Genomic DNA, 20797 nt, shown 5'->3' with positions numbered 1-20797 from the left:
TGTGTCAGGGAACAGAGAGGCATATGCCTTCAGGGAGGGGCATCAGGTAGGAAGAGTAGGCATTCAAGAAATTAAAACACAAGCAATTAGTTAATTGCAATTAAGTTGGTAATCTTGTAGCTACTGGCTGATGGAGGCGGTTGAGGTCCAATGATGGAGCTCTGACTTAATTGCCCCTCAAATTCCACATCTCCACAGTCGCCTAAACATTCGCTTCTGCCTTGTCTGCATTCTTTCTTCCTGTGTCCCGACTTATGTAGGACTGTCTCATGGGAACAGACTCACAACTGAGCCTTTGTTTAAAAATTTCTCTAAGCTCCGAAGATTCAGTGATTGAAAATTAAAGTTTCATTTTCCTTCCCGCTTTTGCAGTTCAGTTTTGTGTACCCATTGTTCAACCTGCTTTTCACCAGAGCACTGTTTCTATAAATGCCATAAATGGTTACATAGCAGTGGGCTTTTACTAAAATGACAATTTGCAGGGTACTTTTTAGGTACTGTGCTCATTTGAACATATTTTACTTTAAATTACCCAAAGAGAAAAAAAGTTCTCTCCCTTTTTCCTTTCTTTTCTAATTTAAGAATGTGAAAAATGTATATATGCACATATATATATGTGTGTACACATATATATAGACAAACACAAACACACACACCATTGCAGTCATTCATAATGCAGGTTTAAAATATATATATGAAAAACCAAAGTAATTCTGCTTCTCCAGTATAGTAATTTCTTTCTATAGGAGAGGTAAGGATTGGTGAGGTTTGCAGGGATAAATCTACTATAGGATAAAATAGGTAGAAGAATAGAATAATTTTAACAAAATTAGAATGACATCACTAATTGCACTTGAGACTTCTATTAACGTCATATTCTGTTGACCTTTATGTGGAAATAATAGAGAATTGTCATGGGAAGCACGAAATCACATACTCAGGATTTATAGTCAGATGGACAAAAGTTCAAAACCAAGGGCTTCACTCTTCTACTGTCTAGTCTTCTGCCCTTGAACAAGATACTTCTTTGAGCCTCCTTTAAGGGGACTGTATGAAGATAAAGAGATACCATGGGACTATTAGTTCCCTTTTTTATTCCCCTTTTATTTGTAATAAAAATTAAATTATCCCTAAAAATAAAACTGTTTAACAGTACAATGTTACATTGTAACAATCATTTTTCATCTTTTTTGACATTTCTTTTAAAATGTTACTATCTTCCCAGGCATGGATTTGCCATCTCGTGGCAGAATGTAGAGCTAGAGACTATTTTTGGAAAAATGCTATAATAAATTTAATGCAGAGAGTTTCAATCCATTTTCTAACTACCGGGAAACTGAAAGAAATAAAAAAGGCCTCACCGCACACTTTGCATTACTGTTCTATTAAGAGACCTCAAAAAACCCCTAAATTGTTAGGCTGCTGATAAATTTTTGCTAATTAAGTGTTTAATGTTTGTTATAAGTAGCAAAGAATTATTTATAAATGTAGGCATTTCAGCTATAGATTTCATTTTATATAGCATCATTGCATATGCAGAACTTTTAGAATTTTTTATTTTTAATTCTTAGAGAACAATATACAAATATCATAGCTTGGCCTTAAGGATCTATATTAATCATATGGATGATTTATTCAAGTCTAAGTATTTGATCAAGTCAAAGCATTTTAATGAGAAAATTTGACTTACAGTGATGTTTCCAGCTACATTTTAGGCAAAAACTGGGAACTGACCCAATAGGAATAGCTCTTATAATTTTATTATTGCATTGTTACTAAGGGTTTTTTTCTTAAATAAGTTAATCATGCCAGTGATTTTACGTGATTCTTTCTGCTTTAATCGTCAGGCCAGTGCTTAGTGATCATATGGATGAGTGACAGGTGAATGAGAGGGTGGATTAGATAAGAGAGTGAGTGAATGGTGATACTTCACATAATAGAGGACAGACCCACCGTGGCAAGCCCTTGTCATTTCTCAATTCATCTATTACGTTGAGGACTTATGTTGGCCACAGACTAAAACTCTCTGAGTAGGGGGAGAGATTACAGTGCTTCCCCAGCTGCACTTATGCATGGAACCATTTTGTGTGTGTGTGGGGGGGGTGCGAGTGCCATGATAGTTTATGACAAAAAGGAACCTTTTGCTTTAAAAAAAAACAACAGCCCATAAATTGTCTGAGATCAACTGCTTTCAGTTTACATGAGTCACCACTAGATGGCAAGCTTGCACCCTTGGCAGCAGAAATCAGCAGCAGCAGCCTGGTTTTTTGCAGGGAGCTGGGAGGGTCTTTTTAAAATGTATATGCAGATGCCTCCTTCTTAGGAAAATTAAAGTCTTTATGGCAAAAAATAACTTACATCACTAGTTTTTATTAGATTCCAGAAATAATACAGTAATTTTCTTGAGATATAAAAATTTCTGTTCAAAAAACTTTTTGCTTCTAAATTCTTTAATACTGTCTGGGAGAAAGCAGTTTCTCAGGGTTACTGCTTCTCTTGGTCAGAAATTTTCTTTCAGCAACTCTCTGTCGAGGTGTTCGTGCCTGTTCCTCGCTGCCCATCAAAATGGCATGTGCAGCTAATGACCCTCATTTTCATGAAATGGGTTGAATCTAGTAATAAATTATCTTGTTTTCCCCCAAGTGATGACCATAGGTTGTGCTCCAGCTCTTCTTAGTTTCCACTTCAAGCCAACACTGAGCTCACCAGATAATGGATTTCCTTCTGCCTTAATCCCAGGACACTTAATCCCCAAATAAACCCATTTTGTGATAGGATCACTAACTACACTGGTAGATAAGGCCAGTGCCACAGATGGAGCACTAGAGGTTGTAAACAAAAACACAGTTGAGTGGATTTGTAGTCAGTCCACTGCATGATGAACTTGAGCCACTAGAGTGTTGATGAACGGATCGGGGATCACCCTGAGGAGGGAGCTGTGGGTCTCACAGGAGTCTGTCACTAGCCCCGCCCTAATCAGCATTGCCTGAGCTCAGATGAAGATGTATTCTATATATCAAGTGACAGACTTGAGATCCAAAACTATCTTTGGCTCCATAAAGGCCCCAAATCAGTAAGATGAAATTTAACAAGAGATAAACATAAATCTCTATAGACTAAGTTGGTTTTGGTATAGTTGTTTTAAGGACCATTGCAGAAAAACAGTGATGGGAAAATTTGGCCCAGTTTAAAGGCTATTCACTGACCGTAAGTTCACTGTGAGTCTTAGTGTAACATGACTGCCACAAATACCAACGTGCCCTTAGACTCCTTTCACTGAAAGAGTGTCACCATCAAGAGAGTCCCTGCCCTGCTTATACCACATGACACCAGGTGGGAGGGACCCGAACACATCACGTCAGGGGCCTGGGTTCAGCCCAGAGAAGGGATGGTGAAAGCGGAACAGAGTGGCTCTCATCAAAGGCCGCCAGATGTAAGACGGGAGAACGTTTTTGTGCTGTGTGTGTGAGCACTAAACTCAAACTAAAGAGAAGACATTAATGACAGATCTGAGGTTGACATAAGGAGAAACTTTCTAACAATTACACCTGTTTGAAAAGTCAGTGGCTTTTATTACAGGTCACTTGTAGTCATTGAAACTGTCCAAACAGAAACGGAATGATCGTTTTTCATAGGTGTTTAGAAAAAAATTCCTTCTCTCTCAATTTGGTTAAAAGTTGAGGGAAAATAGAAGAAAAAGAACATTTTCCCCAAACATGATTTAATAGAATAATATGCCAGTTACTGTACTAAACATTCACTGAGGGCCCTTCTCCAAGGATCTGTGATTCCATCAGGGGAAGAAGACAGGAAGTAAAAGTGTAGTGTGTCCCCAGGATTGATCAGCATCTGTCTGCTCCGCTAGCCATTTCTTCTGTCATTTAGGACTTGAGTAGTATCATTCACTTCATTTTTTTTTTTAACGTCTTTATTGGAGTATAATTGCTTTACAATGGTGTGTTCATTCACTTCATTTTAAAATGACATGGCCTTACTGGACTAGCAAAGATGAATAATAATGATATACTGGGTTGGCAAATTTATGAGGATACCAATCATCTCATATGAATCAGTGCAAGATTAACTTGATGGAACCTTTCTGAAAGGAAGTTTGGTAATATGTAACTAAAGCCTTAAATAATGTGCACCCTGTGACCAAGTAATTCTACTTCTAAAAATGTAACCTAAAGAAAAAATATCAGATATGTATACATACATAGGGATGGTCATCTCAGTGTTTTTTGATATGGAAAGAAAAAAAATATATATATAGAAACAGTTACGTCAGGGCACTGATTTTTTAAAGAATGACATGATATGCAGGCAGGCGGACATCCTGGTTAGAATCATGGACTTGGACATGCCCGAGCTTAAGTTCCGGCTCTGCCACTCATTAGCTTTGTAACGTTTGTCAAGTTACGTAACATCTCTGATCCTCAATTTTTTAATCTGCAAAATAGCAGTAATATTACTTAATGGTATTGTTGTGAAGATCAAATGGGATATTGAGCATGAAGTCCTAAACAGGAGGCCTGGCAGGGGCTCAGTCAACAGCAGTGGTAGTGGTTTGGGGGATTATTATTATTACGGTGCATCCATACAATGGAGTATCCAGCAGCCACTGAAAATCATGATGTAAATATATGCTTATTCACTTGGGCAAACATTCAGGACATACTGTCCAGTGAAAAAAGAAAAACAGGAAAGAGAGAGAAAGAAAGCTCTTGGAAGTTTATACCCCAAAGGTTAATAATGGTTATTTTTAGGTGTCAGCATTATGGGTGAGTTTAATTCCTTTCTTTCTGTAATTATCTGTCTTTTCTAATTTTCCTACAATGACATATTGGATATTACTTGTGTGACAAAAATGTAACAGTTTTTAAGAATTGCAGTGACATTGAGTTCCCACAATTTTAACAAAATCCTGGGATGTACAATTACTACAGAATCCAGAATGTGCGTGTTTTGTGCATCTCACTGCAGCTGCATAGAACTCCTTTCTAGATAGTTTCAAGACTGTTTTAAAGGAGGGATGAGAATCAGGTTTCCTGGAGTTTCTATTCACTTCTCCATCTTCCCACATATCTCTAGGGTAACACTTTGAAAAGCTATTTTATTTTTTCTTCTAATGTTGTTGCCCCTCTTCTGACTTCTGTACAACTTTTATTATTTTTATTATTTCATTTAATTTTTTGTTTCATAAAGCTTTTACATGTGGGTATAAAATGAATTTGGTTCTTTTTTTTTTAATTTGGTTCTTTTAAGAGTTAATTATTTTTCCAGGAGGTTTAATTCAAAGTATGGAGACTATAAAGTGCATTTTGCAAAATAATTCCCTGCATAAATGTTGTTACACTTCACTTCTTAAAAATTAAAGGTTAAATTTAATCCACTGTTTTTAGGAGATATCATAAAGGCCAAATACCTTGGCTAGAAGAAAATCAATGTCTTTTTTTAAAAGATACCATATTTGTTGAAAAGTAAATTCACTTTTTTTCATGGCTTTGTCAATTTCATGCCAGTTTTGTTAAATTCTATTTGGTGAAATAATTTTTAGCACCTCCTGAGCTCCTCTGTGAAAACTATTTCAATGGTTACTAACAATTCATTAGCCAGCATTTCAACAGAGTTTTCCTTGAATTCATACTATCATTGAGAATTGTGTTTGTTCCAACACATCTGTTATATTAGTCAGCTCTTAGTTCTCTATTATGGGAATCTCAGAAACCATTTGACTGGGTTCACGTTATCTGTGAATTTTCACATTATTTTATGGCCACCGGCTGCATTTTATGACTATATTAAATCTTTTATTTTTTCAAATAACTTTTTCAGATGGTCTCAGTTTCTGATCCAAGGGAAATCAGGCATATGCCCAAACATCTACTGTTCAGCAAGTTACAGCCACTGCGAAACCCCAAATAAACGAAAAAGAAACAAAAATAAAACTCTTCTTTAAAAAAGAAAATTCCTGTGTGAAATACCAGTATGCCAAAAACCTACGTACCTGACCTTTCACTAGATCTATTCTTGGTAGGACATGCCTTCAGCTTTTAATTGGAACCTTTTTCATAATTGTTGCCATTTAACACATTTAGTCTGTCAAATCATGGGATGTCTTTATAGCCATATAATAAACCCTAGAGAACAACTTTTCTGACTGTAGCCATCTGCAGTGATCACAAGAGTAGCTTACAAAATACTGACAGTCTTTATGGTAATAGGATACATATGGCAGCCCACAATTATGTGTAGCTGCATTCAATTAGTGTTGTACAATTACACAGTTTTATTGCTTAGTTAAAACAGTGAAAGCACTACATACTGGGTAATTTGCACTAATCCCCGTCTCTTTAATAGCCCCTCGTTGTTTAAAATGTGTGGGGGGGCATCTACAGTATTTAAAGGGCGTGGGATGAACATAAAATTATATCTCATGTTGTGAATACTCTTTGACTGGCAATTAACGTACCCCACCTCACGTGTGGCGCATATGTTACAGAGGCTTTAAAATACGATCACAGCAAAAAAACTTCTTCTTACACCAGAACCCCACTTGCTGGGTCAGCCTGTCCAAGCTTATACTTGCAGCCTGTTAAGGTTCTTTCTGAAAGAAGGTCAGGATGAGGAGACAAGCTAAGGAAGTGGATTCAGAGAGTGGGAGAAGCCAAGGACTCTGTGTTTTGGATGCGAATGTGTTAGAAGCTTTTCCGACTCCTAACGTTTAATTAAAAACTTATAGCTGCCATTTGGGAAAATACTTTCTGGCGATGGTTTTGTGAGGATGTGTGTGTGCGTGGACGCGCACGTTTGAAACACATGTATTCAGCAACCTGTGATTTTTAACAAAGTTTTAATTACATTTTTAAGTGGCCTCCGTCCTGCCCCTTTGTAAATGGCTTGGTAAGAAATAAAAGTGAGCACTCTTCAGGGGGCAGCAGGCGCCCTGGGGAGTCCAATTGTGAGGTGGGCCCATGGCAGCACTTAGGAAAGGCGCTATCCCAGGGGAGGAGAGGAAACACTACAATATATTCTTCTGTATCCTTCTCCCCAAGTGTTGACAGAGAACAACCCAAAGCAACCTTGTTTCCTGCCCTGCCTGACGGTAAGTAAGTTAAACAGAATTCCAAATGAGAGGCCTGGGCATTTATTCACCTGCAAAAACATTTTGCTGAAGCATTTCAAATGTACTTGGGTCTAGAAATGTTTTCAATTATGTGGATTAGACCTTTGTGTCTTAGCTCTTACTGTCTCTCATAAGCATCACTTTAACCTCTTTATATGTTCATGAAAATTCTACTATATGGTTTTCAAAGCAAAAAAAAAGGGGGGGATATGTAGAAGTGATTAAAGAGAGATGAAAAGAACATTAAAATGATAGATTCTACATATTTCATTTAAGTGATGCTGGTTTATTTTAAGAGAATTATTACTGTTAAATAATCTTCATTTTCTTTTACTTTAGGTAAGTTTTTAGTGCTTTTTTTCTTAGTTATTGAAACTTTGAACTTTATTGCTCAGCTATATTAAATATAACTGGCATATGGCTGTATGTAAGATGGAATTCCTATTAAGATGTAGATGCTTAAAAAGAAAGCCTTTGGTGCATGGGGGAGAATTACGTGGTCATATTCTGAACTAAAATGTGACTTATGACTGCATCTGCCAATATCTGCTTTTGTCCAACTTTGGAATAGAGTTGGGTGATTATGGATAGTATGTTTAGAAAAAAAGCCACAGAATCTCTGTATAAATGGAGCTGTGTAATTTGAAATCTGCACCACCTCACAAAACACACACCATGAACATTTGGACCTAACAGAACATCAAAGCAAGAGGTTATTCTGCATTTTAGAAAGGTTATTGGTAACAAAATGGAATTAGGGAAGTAAACAATTCTGCTCTGTCTGGGAAATAAACTAGATGATCTACTAGGTATTTCCAGCTCAGATTTCTTTTCATGAAAAACATTTGCTTGTCTTTTGAATGACCTGAATGGCTGACATGCTAAGACTACAATTTGGGGATTTCTTTTGCCTGAGAGCATTTAGACTGGGGAGGATATTGTGTTTTGTAGCTCTGAGGCCTCAAAGTCCACGACTCAAACTTGTTTATGCTGACCAGGGCTGGATGGCTGCTTCATTAAACTAGGGAGGACAGTGTCCATCGCAGAGCACAACTGGGCAAAGCCACATCTGTGGGGGACATACAGCTGTCCTTGCCCTAACAACCCAAGTGCAGGTGGTCCTGAAAGCCTCTGGATACCTGCCCGAGGGCAGCCCAGACTTGATCATGGTTGAGCCTTCAGGGAGAGGACTCCATGTTCTGAATGTGGAGAAAATGTAAACCAATATTTTCTGCCCAGAAATGACACAGGCTCTCCAGAGAGGAGGATCTGACTGCCTTTTTTCTGCCAAAACAGTTAGATCCAAATGATCATTGCTGATACTGCAGCTAGCTGGCCAAACATCTGCACTTGATGCTGCAGTGAACTGAAAAGTGAAATCTACTTTTTACAAAGGAAGGCAGACATGGTGTGTGAACGGTAGCGGTGCTCCTAATGTGTGGAGATGTGCCTTGCTGTGCATGAGGTTCAAACTGCTGTAGCAAGTAGAAATGATCATAGAGCGATAACAGGAGAAAATGCAGGCCTCGACGGGCTGGGTGAATTATTTTGATGTACGTGGAAAATTTCGCCATTTCCTTGAGGCATCTCCTGGCGACTGCCTTTTACTACTGTGGCTCTCTTTTCTGTAGCTCTCGATTCCAGTGGAGGGCTCTGAATTAGAATTCTTTTTTTTTTTTTTTTTTTTTTTTGCGGTATGCGGGCCTCTCACTGTTGTGGCCTCTCCCGTTGCGGAGCACAGGCTCCGGATGCGCAGGCCCAGCGGCCATGGCTCACGGGCCCAGCCGCTCCGCGGTATATGAGATCCTCCCAGACCGGGGCACGAACCCGTATCCCCTGCATCGGCAGGCGGACTCTCAACCACTGCGCCACCAGGGAGGCCCTGAATTAGAATTCTGAATGCCCTTTGATCTTTTCTTTGAAATAATAGACGTTGTTTGGAATACTTTTTAGAACAGATCCATTTGGTTTGATCGTGGGCTAGAATTAAAGCAGTTTAAATACTTGCCTGTGGTCACATGCATCCTTTTTCTTGATTTGTTGGGTGAAAGACTAGAGATTTTTACTGCCTTAATAAGGAAACCTGGACAGAATGCTGACTCTGCACCTGATAAATCTTCCCAAATTGCCACAGGTGAAATGAAATGTTAATATCCCTTTCAATTATTAACAAAAAAATGTAAATAGATCTTGTTGGAAAAGTGGGGTGCTGAAAATAAGGTATATTTTAATAGACGTGTGGATTTTTTGTTCAGTTTACTAAAGAATTGCATTTTTAAAGCTTCTGATATATTAAAATGCAGAGGTAATTATTTTCATAAATTGGAGATTTTAAACTAGAAAGTTGTTGTATTTCATTGTATTCTGCAAATCAGTTTGACTTGTAGCAAGCATCGAACACAGATAAGCAAAAGGAAGAAAAACCTCCTATAATCTTCCTACCCAGAGGCAGACACACCAATATGATGTTCTTCCAGACATTTTCCTTTGTACATATTTTTTTCTTTGACATTTTATGCAAAAAACCAGTCTGAAGTCTGTCCGCACTTCCCAAACTTGATTCATTTCAATAAATGTAAACCCACATCACCATTGTAACGGTCACGTAGCCTCCCATTGTGTGAACATACCGTAATTTATTTAACCAATTTCCATTTGCGGGTTCTTCACCAAGTTTTCAATTCTGCAGTAATATAAACATGTTCTTGTATGTATATCCTTGCAGAATTGCCTGATTTTTTATTTTATAATAAATACAGGTAAAAAATTAAAATACCAAAACCTCAATTAAATAGAGTCAGGAGACCAGAAGCGGCGTTCTCACTCCCTGTGATCATAGCAGAGCCCAACAGGAAGAAGAAAGACTCCTCTTTTTTCCTGGCAAGGACTCCACCCATGAAAAGCCATGGACTCCTTGTTTTCTGCAACCCTCCCAACTTCCTTTTCCTCTTTGTAAATGCATCTCCCTCCCTTGCCGTGTGGGGACTTGGACATGGCTTGCCGTGGGTGCAGACCCCGAATTGCAATCCTGTGCCGATCTCGAATAAACCCGTCTCTGCTAGAGAAACATCTGGCAGTCTGTTTGTTTTAGATCAACATATATTAAATTTAAACCACAGTGTCCTTCATTTCTTGAGGAAAGAACTTTGGAGCTCTTGGTTTTAAGGCAATTTCACTTTTTACTTTTACTTTAGGTGTACGAACACCAAGACGGCAGCAAATCGCTGAAGCTGGGCGACTTTGGACTGGCCACCATTGTAGACGGCCCCCTGTACACCGTGTGTGGCACCCCGACATATGTGGCCCCTGAAATCATTGCAGAGACCGGGTAAACACTTCTTGTGTATTTACTACAGTACTGTGCTTGTGAAATAGCTAGTTGGCTTCAAGGATAGAAGAAATAGGAGTGTTCTGACCCATTTAGATAGAACTAGTTATCAGATATTTTTCACTTTTTTTTTTTTTTTGACTTGAAAGTGGGAGCCATTTTCTCTGTTTTCCCCATCAAGTTGCCAGTTACTACAATCTTGTTTAAGATTTCCTTTTGGCCTTTGTTAAAGGTAGAATGGCCATTATTAACCCCTTAGTAAAAAATGTTTGGACTAACAGAGAAACATACAGTGAGGGTAATTAACTAGCTATTGGAGAAGAAAGCAGCAGACATCGCTGTGTGCAGTGAGTACAGTCTACTGTGGTTACTTCTCGCAGCTGTCCTTATTCTCCACTTCCGGTCCCATTTTGGCCCTCTTGGCAGTCCATGGCTTATCTGTGGAGTGCAGATACCCTCAGGCATCTGAGGGCCACTGGGAATTGACTGGTTTCTGAGTGCAGCCGACACAGATGAATGAAAATCTGTAGAATGGGGGGAGATTGTGGGGTGGCCTAATGCTTACTAAGGACCTACTACTATATGCCAGGCTCCTTTACTTAATTCTTACTCTTCCAATAGATGATATGATTCCCATTTTGCATCTGAATAAACTCAGTCTCTGATGATTGACTTATAAGCTCGTGGCTAGATAGTAGCTGAGTCAGCATTTGAACTCAGGTCTAGGCGAGTAAAAGGCTCTTTCAGTGAAGAGCCCCATTTCTTGCCAAGGATCATCAGCAGGGTTCTGAAGCACTGTCCTTAAACAGAAGGGTGGGCCAGCAAGGAGAGACAGCCTGACTATTTCTTCCCATTAGTGGCACCAACCCAAACCTAACAATCTAGGTAGTATCTTCCACTGTGACAGGTGGAGATAGTTTTTCTGCTTGTACCGTAGACCAGAAAGGCAGAAATACAGAACAGGTGAGAGGAGAAATCCCCAGAGTGAGATGTGAGGTAATGAGCACTTTTTTATTCATCAAATTTGAGTCAACTGCGAGCCCACAATCTACGGCCATGGCTGACCTCCCTCGAGGCAGTGCCATTATCTCTGGTGGGTGCCCTGATGGCCTGCTGCGAAGGAGTGGTGTGGGGTTGAAGGACGATTTGGTTCGGCTCTTGAAAACCTTGGCTGGAACTCAGCTGCGCCACTAACTGTGAGATCTTGAGCAAAATTATTTACCCTCTGAACCTCGGGTTTCTCTTCTTTAAAATAGGCAGTAATATTTATCCTGTACAAATTACAGGGTTGTTGGGAAAACAAAATCAGATAATGTATGTCAGTGCTTTATAAATTGGAAAATGTCTTATGTGTAATTATTATTTCTAAAATTCAGGAGTGAAATAGTCTCAGGGGTCCATCTCTATCTGAAAATTGATATGACTATAATAAACATTTTTGCTGAAACCCTTCACTTAACTGATTTAGATATGCAGGTAGGCATTTTTATTTTTAGTCATGTACTTTAGATAGTCTTTTTTTTTTTTTTTTTTTTTTTTGCGGTACGCGGGCCTCTCACTGCTGTGGACTCTCCCGTTGCGGAGCACAGGCTCCAGACGCGCAGACTCAGCGGCCATGGCTCACGGGCCCAGCCGCTCCGCGGCATGTGGGATCTTCCCAGACCAGGGCACGAACCCGCGTCCCCTGCATTCGCAGGCGGACTCTCAACCACTGCGCCACCAGGGGAGCCCAGTCTTTTTTTTTTTTTTTAATATTTATTTATTTATTTATGGCTGTGCTGGCTCTCTGTTTCTGTGCGAGGGCTCTCTCCAGTTGCGGCAAGCGGGGGCCACTCCTCATCGCGGTGCGCGGGCCTACCACTATCACGGCCTCTCTTGTTGCGGAGCACAGGCTCCAGACGCGCAGGCTCAGCAATTGTGGCTCATGGGGCCAGCCGCTCCGCGGCATGTGGGATCCTCCCAGACCAGGGCTCGAACCCGCATCCCCTGCATCGGCAGGTGGACTCTCAACCACTGCGCCACCAGGGAAGCCCAGTCTTTTTTTTTATTATTATTCTTTTCTTGAATTCTGTTAAGCCAGTGGGTTGTAGTTTAGTGTTTGTTGTGGGTTTTTAAAATTTTGTTTGGTTTGGGTTTTGGTTTGTGATAGAAGAATCATTTATTTTACCATGCCCCATAATTTGTCCTGGCCTGACTTTGCTAACTCTGACATCACTTACTTTTTCAGATATGGCCTCAAGGTGGACATCTGGGCAGCTGGTGTAATCACTTACATCCTGCTCTGTGGTTTCCCTCCATTCCGTGGGTATGGGCAGCGATCTTTTATTCAGCACCAACAAAGCATTTCTCCCTTCTCTGAATGATCCATTTGGCCTCCCCACACAAAGGAGCCTACAGCTGGAAAAGAACATAAGAACTTGTTATTTTTTCCATGTTGTGCACGCTAATTTACATGCCTTCCATAAATCTTCCTCATATAATTTAAAAACTCATTCTTTCTTAATTTGCCAAAACAGTTCCATACTGACATTTTGGATTGTTTAAAAACACACGTTTTACACATTTGTGGGGAAGGAAGGGCTTCAATGCATAAGAATGAAAAGATACACCCTGAGTTGGCATCTTCCTGCTGTTTATTCCTCGTTGTTGTCCTTCATCTAAACAGAAGCGGTGATGACCAGGAGGTGCTATTTGATCAGATTTTGACGGGGCAAGTGGACTTCCCTTCTCCATACTGGGATAACGTTTCTGATTCTGCAAAGGTAGGTTTCCAGTGCCCTCCTCTTCCTTATAGCCTGTGTCTCAATGGAATTATTGATTCTGAATCAAAGAAACAAATGATATCGTAAATATGATTTCTGTATGCATTTTAGTCATAATTACTCACTTTCCCAAGAGCTCACAGTCAAAAAGTCGTCTGTCCGTAGCCATCCCAACTCATCAACTGCTTCTGCTCCCCTGGCTCATCCCTTCCTGTGCTCACTCCAGCTGTATTGCTGTAGCCTCTATTTATGCCCTGCCCACACCTGACTTGAGCCCACCTCAGACTTCTGTATAGCTTATTGCTTCACCTCTTCTCGGGTCTTGACTTAATGTCATCTTCTCAGTGAAGCTTTTCCAGACCCTGTTTCCAGTTGCAGCGCTTAACCCCTACCTGGCTGACCTTATCGTCCTTTGTTTTATTTTTCTCTGTAACACTTACACTCTGTGTCCATCTGGTATACCATCTAACTACCTCTCTGTAGTTGTCTACTTATCTAGATAGATACAGATAGGTGGATATATTGTATTTATGTAGTTTATTTTCTAACTCTCCTCACTAGGGTGTAATTTCTATCAAGACAAGGATTTTTGTGTATTGTATTCATTGCTGTATCATCAGTGCCTAAATAGTGACCAGCAACTAACGGATGCTCAATGTATATTGCATGAATGAATGAATGAATAAATGAATGAGTGAATTAAACAGTTAATCAATTAAAGTGGAGAAAGCACAACATGGGTTAAGATGATCAAGAAAGACATCATGGGGAAGCTATGATGTAACTTGAACCTTGAAAGACAGCCAGGATTTAGAGGCAGAGGGGAACAAAGCGTATGGTTTTTGTCCCATTAAACTAAAAGATCAATCTCTAAGAAAACTGTAAAAATCTCACACAGAGACATTAGTAGACCCTGAAATAAAAAATGAAAACTTTTAAGTTGATCCCTTAAAATTATGTCTCCAAGCATTGACTTAAATTTTTGGAAAACTGATGTTGAGAACTAATTATCTTTTGATTATTCAATAACATGCCTTTCCTTTTGCCGTGTCCTGAGTATGAGTTTAATTTAAAATCTGACTCCTTAGGCCTGGCACTTTCCATGGAAAATGATGCATACTGGGCCCAAATCTCTCATTTTCTTCAACTGTCCAGGAATCTACCTCTACCCATAGGAAAATGTGGGGAATTGAGAGACGTGTCAAAGAAAAGCCACAAAAGTAAAAGGAGATGGGATGATACAGCCACAGAGGTGGGGCTGGAGGTGTTTTCACCTGTGAGCAGACAGTTCAGGAACCTGTCCCAAGTCTCAGTGCTGTCACTTCATAACTCAAGGGCTCGAAGTCACTGACAGGACTATCTCCTGCACTCCCATGGCGCCTGCAGAGAGCATCACACATAGTAGTTGCTTTAATTGAGTCCTGGCCCAAGTTAGAAAGTGAAGGTAGAATCTCTACATCATTGGAAATAAATCATCCCTGTCACGGAGCGGTACTCAGAGCCTATGCATATGAGGGACCAGGTAACACGCACCTAACCATTTTGTTACACGGGAACTTCTAATCCAGAGTAGACAGATGTCTGACAGACTCATCATTAAAGCCAAAGCCGTGCTTTTCTGGTGCAAATAAATTTGAGCTCATGGGGGAGATTCATTCATTTCAGAACCATTTAATCATTTGCTTCATAATGGTTCTATTTTACTTTTATTGATTGATCTGGAAATTTCTGAAGCATTTTTAACAGATTTCCTCTGTATTCTTTGGCTACTAAAGAATAGTTTCTATTTTACCAACTAGCTGTTGGCAATTCCGTATGTTTTTCCTCATTCCTTTCTTTCAAACCAAAATATGCCCTCGTGCAGTTAGAAGGAAAAAAATCCTTTTTTTTTTAAATCCATTTTTCCTTTCAGCTGCCAAAGTGAAATTTTAAAGTGTTTTTAAAATGTGATTTCTATATTAAATAATTTGGAATCTGTCTTTAAAGTACAAAATACTTTATTTCCTTTCTACTAAAAATATTTTTATGAAATTGATTTTAATATTAATTTATATTTTTTTCTCTCAACTACAAGCTATATATTTGTAATTCCAAAAATTCACCTTTCCTTTAAAAGGTGTTAGGTAGCTATAGGTAAGTTGAGTTGATACATTCAAGGTTTAAAGCTCTTACAGATGTTTTCCAAACGAAAAGAGAACCTCTGCTCTTGAAAACGCCCGGATTTTTACCTTCAATGTTAGACACAAATGGCACTGAATGTTTCCTTTCACAGGAGCTCATTACCATGATGTTGTTGGTGGATGTAGATCAGCGATTTTCAGCCGTGCAGGTCCTCGAACATCCCTGGGTTAATGTAAGTAACTTCCTCCCTTCCCTGTATTTACTCCAAACATTCCTTTCTCAAATTGCAGCTTTCCTAATGATGTTGCCTCCTTTTTAAAGTGTTGTGTTTGTGTCTGTTCCTCCCTCTCAAACATGCCAGAACAGTTACAGGATCTCAGCCTTGTTCCACAAGGGCCTCTGATGTATCTGTGCTGACATGTGTTCTCACGGTCCCTTGCACAGAGCATTTCATTTGATTCAGATGGGACTGCCTTCTACCGGGGAACTGCATCCTATGGTCCAGATTAGGGCTGCATCCATCAATAATACAGAGCAGATTTTCTGAGTCAGTGCTGCTTTTGCATCATTTCTACCAAATATACCAGTGACCCAGGGGTCCCCGCCTCAGCGTTGGAGTTTCTCCAGTGCAGCACTTCTCAGACTTGCCTGTGCTCACAAGTCACTGGGGTTGGGGTGGGGGGAGGCATATTAAAATGCAGATCGTAATGTAGTAGATGTGAGGCTCTGAATTTCTGAAAGCTCCCAGATGCTGCTGCTGCTATCTGAGTACAAGGTCTGACGAAATTTCTTTAGCTATGAAAGGATTCTCCAGAGCAGAGTCATTATTTTTTGACTCTCTCTCTCTATAACTGATTGAAAAGATTTGTTTTGAATAACAATAATAATAAATACTTAGAGTGCTTAGCTTATAGTGTCTGCCCAGGACCATTTAAGTACCTCACATACATTAACTGATAACCCAGGGGCTGTTGGAACCCCCGCTGACATGTGTGGAAGTTCCATACCTGAGTCTAATGGTTCTTGCTACCAGAATAGGAGACAGACATAGATTTGGATATAGGTACAGACATGGGATGGGTATAAAATCGTTAGCTCATTGATATGAATTTTGCCAGCTGCTTCGAGGGATCTGGCTGTAAGATGAAGGCAACAAAATGTTCCACTTCTCTGAATTATCACTTCGGTGATTAGTCAAGTGTATTTTCCCAAGATAACTAATGACTGAGGATGAAGTGTGATTAAAAGCACAGTGTTGAGACAGACTGCATCTGAGTGACAAGAGCTTGGAGTCTTGTTCATGTCCTGCCACTTGATGCCCATGGGCCTAGGTTCCAGCACTTTACACGCCTGAACCTGGTTCCTCCCACCCCACTGGGAGGTTTTATGTATGTGTATGTGTGTGTGTGTGTGTGTGTGTGTATATATATGTATATATATATATATATATATATATATATATATGTGTGACAGGAGAATATACAGGAATGCGAGCGTGTATAGGTATACAGATAAGGTTTGTTAAATATTTTTACACAGCAGAGCTTCCCAACTGGTGTACAGATGTGTGAAGATATTAATCCCCTCAGCCCTTGGGATAGTCAGGCAGGGCTGCCAGAGTCCAGGAGCTGTCACCTCCAGCCTTACAACCTTTGCATTTACCCTACGGTGCTGAACAAAAGTTATCCTTTTCTATGGAGTTGGAAAGGTTAGGAAGCATCCCATGTAAGCCTAATACTAAGCCTACAAGAGAGGCAGGGTGGGTATTATTGTACCCATTTTACAAATGGAAAGACCGAGGCTGTGATGGACGACTCTTCCAAAGTAGCTGTGCTTATGGTTGAGCCAGAATTTGCAGGCAGGTATCCTCACTTCAAGCCCATTTCCTTTAAAGTTCTGTGCACCACACTGCATCACCCTCTCTCTGTTATACATGAAAGCACTGTGACTAGTGCAGAAGAGTGCACTATAATGTACCAGCATCGTTATAATGATTGTTCATACAAGGTTGCAGTCTTTCCAAAGTAACTTACCTGGGTCGTGGTGCCTCTCCCTTAAGACGTGCAGGGTGGAAGAGGCCCAGGCCAGCTGCAGGCTTTCCTAGTGGCAGCAGCTGGTTTGGACTGATCTGCATGCTGATTAAAAGTCCATGGTCCACAAACTGTCAAATTGCATGTTAGTGCTGGAAACACTGAGAGTGTGACCACACAGAATACAGTGGAAAATCTGAATTTGAAACACGGCCTTTGAAGGCTCACAAAGAGCAGGGGAGGAGAGGGATTACAAAATAGCCATTTTAGAGTTTGAAATACATTTTCATCAGAGGACACCCCCTGTCGGGCCTGCTGTCCAGGAGCTCTGTCTGATACAATAGACAGTCACATGGCAGTGAGAGAAGAGCCACCCCAGCTGGCCTGTGTGGGGAGGGTGCCCTGGAAGGCTTCCCAGAGGAGGAGATGCCAGAGCTTCTTCCTGGAGGAGGCTGGGAAGAGATGTCCCGCAGAGCCGGCTCAGGCAGGATATGGATATTTGCTATAAGATAACTTTGTGAATGTGAGCACATTTGTCTATACATGTGAGGGGCCTGGGGTGTTATTGGAAACAAAATAATACCTTACCCTGATTCCAGACCAAATGACCCTATATCAATATATTCCAACTCAGTTGGGCAGAGAAACAAAATTAAGACGACTTCTGGCTGTTGCCTTTGAAAAATTAGGTTGTTCGTTTTCCTAGGGCAGCGTATACATGGCTCAGCGGTAACTTTCTTCCTTCTCCACCTGCTTTGTGCACATGGTCCCACTTTGCTGACAGTTAGGTTCCACAGCTCCCTCTGGACCTTGGACTTCTGCTGTCATTTTAGTTTTCCCTCTCAGATTCCCTAAAAACATTTTCTAAAAGCAAGGATAACATTTAAGGCATTGTCTAGGAGATTTAAAAATTTTAAATACCCTTTAATATAATTCTAACAGACCTTAGATTCTAAGGGGAAAAAAGATAGCAATTTTAGCAAAAAACTTAACATATAAAGTGATTGCTTAACTTTTGAAATTACACAGTAAATAACTAAGTTAGAAATTTGATTATTTTCTTTATCTCAAAATAACAAATGAAAAAAATATGTATGTAAGCATTCACAACCAGCATTTAGTGTTTGTTGAGGTCTCCGAGTGCAATAAATGAACAACCCAGCAATCAAAATAAATAAATTAGGAATGTAAAAGGAAGCCCATTTAACAAGACGTTGCATTTGGCAATCAACTTGTATCTGATCACTGCAGAGGGTGCTACCTAAGGGGGGAAAAGTCATAATAAGTGTATGAGCCCTAAGGAAGTCGTCAGAAAGCTCTTCCCACGTTCCCATTTGTCCTAATTTTCTCTATCGCATGAACGATGCCCTTTTCACCTGGCGCACTTGGAATTGGAAAGGCAGTCTCATGAAACAGAGGGCAGAGTACAAGGGCAACAGAATAGAAAAATCTAGTCAGCAAAAGTCACTTGCTTTAACCTTACTCCAGGTGCTTCCTCTAGGCCCCCATTTATTTTTTATACAGTCTGAGTGCTCTTTGGTGTCCTGGACCTCTGCTCTGTTATCGGAAGAGCCATGAGTGAGGCCTCTCAGTGGATGGTTCTAACCAGCCAGAGGACAAAGGCAGCATCCGCGTGCAGCCAGGTGTCTGGGAGAGGGATGTAGACCCCCGGAAAGAGCGCCAGCTTACCTTGGGTAACCTTGGGACAGTCATTTCATGCCTTTGAACCTGTTTTTCTGTCTGTGAAATGGGAGATAATAGGATCAACTTCTCAGGTTATGAGGATGGAGAGAGGATTTTATATCTGAAAGTCCTGAGCAGACAGTATTAAGTGCTCATACGCTGTAGGTACTTGGTGAATATTTGGTGAATCTGAGTCTGAGGAAGGACGAAACTCCATCATCTGTGGCTACGAGCTGATGAAATGGAAACTGTGATCAACACTGGCGTGTGAGAAACTTGATTAAGGTGGAAACCCCTCATCCAAAAAAATGATCCTGTTTTTGTGCTCCGAACTCCACGTATCTGATAATGTGATTATCAGCTTGTTGCGTTCTCCAGTGTCACAGCCATCTCTTAAGGTAGCTGCAAAGTACCAGCAGGAATTGCCCTAGCTTATTACTCATATAGTGGAGAACCATATGATTTGGGCACATATCATATGAGAGTGGAATAGGCAGTAATAATACATCTGGATCATTCCAGGGATTAGGGAGAAGGTTGAGTCACTTTCTCCCCAGATGATATTTTGTTGGTAGAAAATGCAGGTTAGTGATTAAGTTCATAAGCTTAAATGACAGTTCCAAAGTGGTTTTTTTTTTGATGTGTAATTAGGATTAAATTATCAGCAGTCTATTTCAAATAGATTACTGTTATTGGATTTTTATTTTCAAAGTTTTGACCTACCTTATCCCATTGCTATTCTCATACCATCTGTGTTTTACCTTCAATTTTTTTCCTGATGAGGAAACTGAGGCTCAAAGAAGTCTCTAGCACGAAGCTCAGTGGGGTCTCTAGCATGAGGTCCAATGCCTGGGTTTTGCCTCTAGAGATTCTGATCCTGATCTGCACTGGCATCTAGGCATGGGGAATTTTTTTTTTTTTTTTTTTTTTTTTTTTTTGTGGTATGCGGTCCTCCCACTGTTGTGGCCTCTCCCGTTGCGGAGCACAGGCTCCGGACACGCAGGCTCAGCGGCCATGGCTCACGGGCCCAGCCGCTCCGCGGCATGTGGGATCCTCCCAGACCAGAGCTCAAACCCGTGTCCCCTGCACCGGCAGGCGGACTCTCAACCACTGCGCCACCAGGGAAGCCCGGCATGGGGAATTTTAAAAGCTCCCAGGTGACTATAATGTGAGACCAATATAGAGAACCTCTGTCCTACTGGAAAGGACTGGTTTAAATAAGTCAAGTGTAGTTACTTAGCTGGTGCAAGACTTGCTATCATCTTTCTGGTCTTTAAATTTTATTTTACCTCCTTTTTCTCACGTACCTACTCTTTTGAAAAGATACTGCTAAGCCAAGATATTCAACAAGAAAAAAAGAACCCGAGGAAGGAGAAAAAACAAGAGCCTAGATAATAAGTTTTTTATTCTATGCTCGTAAAAATCAGTGCTACCCATACAAAAATATATAAGCATTCCTCTAACTTGTTAGAAATTAAGAGAACCCCCAATGATACTGTAATAATAAATAAAACCACTTATCTGTATGTACAACTTATAAATAAAGTTGTAAATGATGACATGGGATTCCACTTTCCATTTGGGCATCGTACCCTCTCCTTTCTGTAAGGTGGATCTTAATTTACTTCACATTTTCTCCCCGAGAGCGGAGTGAATTGTAGACATCAAGGATACGCAGGGCCAAGCTAAGAGATTCAGAAATCCTGGGATGTTGCCCAGCTGGGGAAGGTTAACAAGAGTCGAGGGG

General features: G+C 40.4%; 1 protein-coding gene across 2 annotated transcripts in view; it reads left to right on the top strand.

The window, feature by feature from the left end:
- Positions 1-20797, top strand: part of DCLK1 (doublecortin like kinase 1) — a 323007-nt gene that overhangs the window by 278904 nt on the left and 23306 nt on the right. For both annotated transcript variants that reach the window (XM_082602552.1, XM_082602551.1), the window contains exons 12-15: positions 10321-10454; positions 12682-12759; positions 13120-13216; positions 15489-15569. In XM_082602552.1, coding sequence (XP_082458678.1) covers positions 10321-10454; positions 12682-12759; positions 13120-13216; positions 15489-15569 — 390 coding nt within the window. The remainder of the gene's footprint in view (positions 1-10320; positions 10455-12681; positions 12760-13119; positions 13217-15488; positions 15570-20797) is intronic.

This window comes from Mesoplodon mirus, assembly GCF_964341445.2.
Source record: "Mesoplodon mirus genome assembly, chromosome: 17".
In the NCBI taxonomy this organism is placed as follows: domain Eukaryota; kingdom Metazoa; phylum Chordata; class Mammalia; order Artiodactyla; family Ziphiidae; genus Mesoplodon; species Mesoplodon mirus.
The sequence above is the reverse complement of the archived record's forward strand: the minus strand, read 5'-3'. Positions and strand labels throughout refer to the sequence as shown.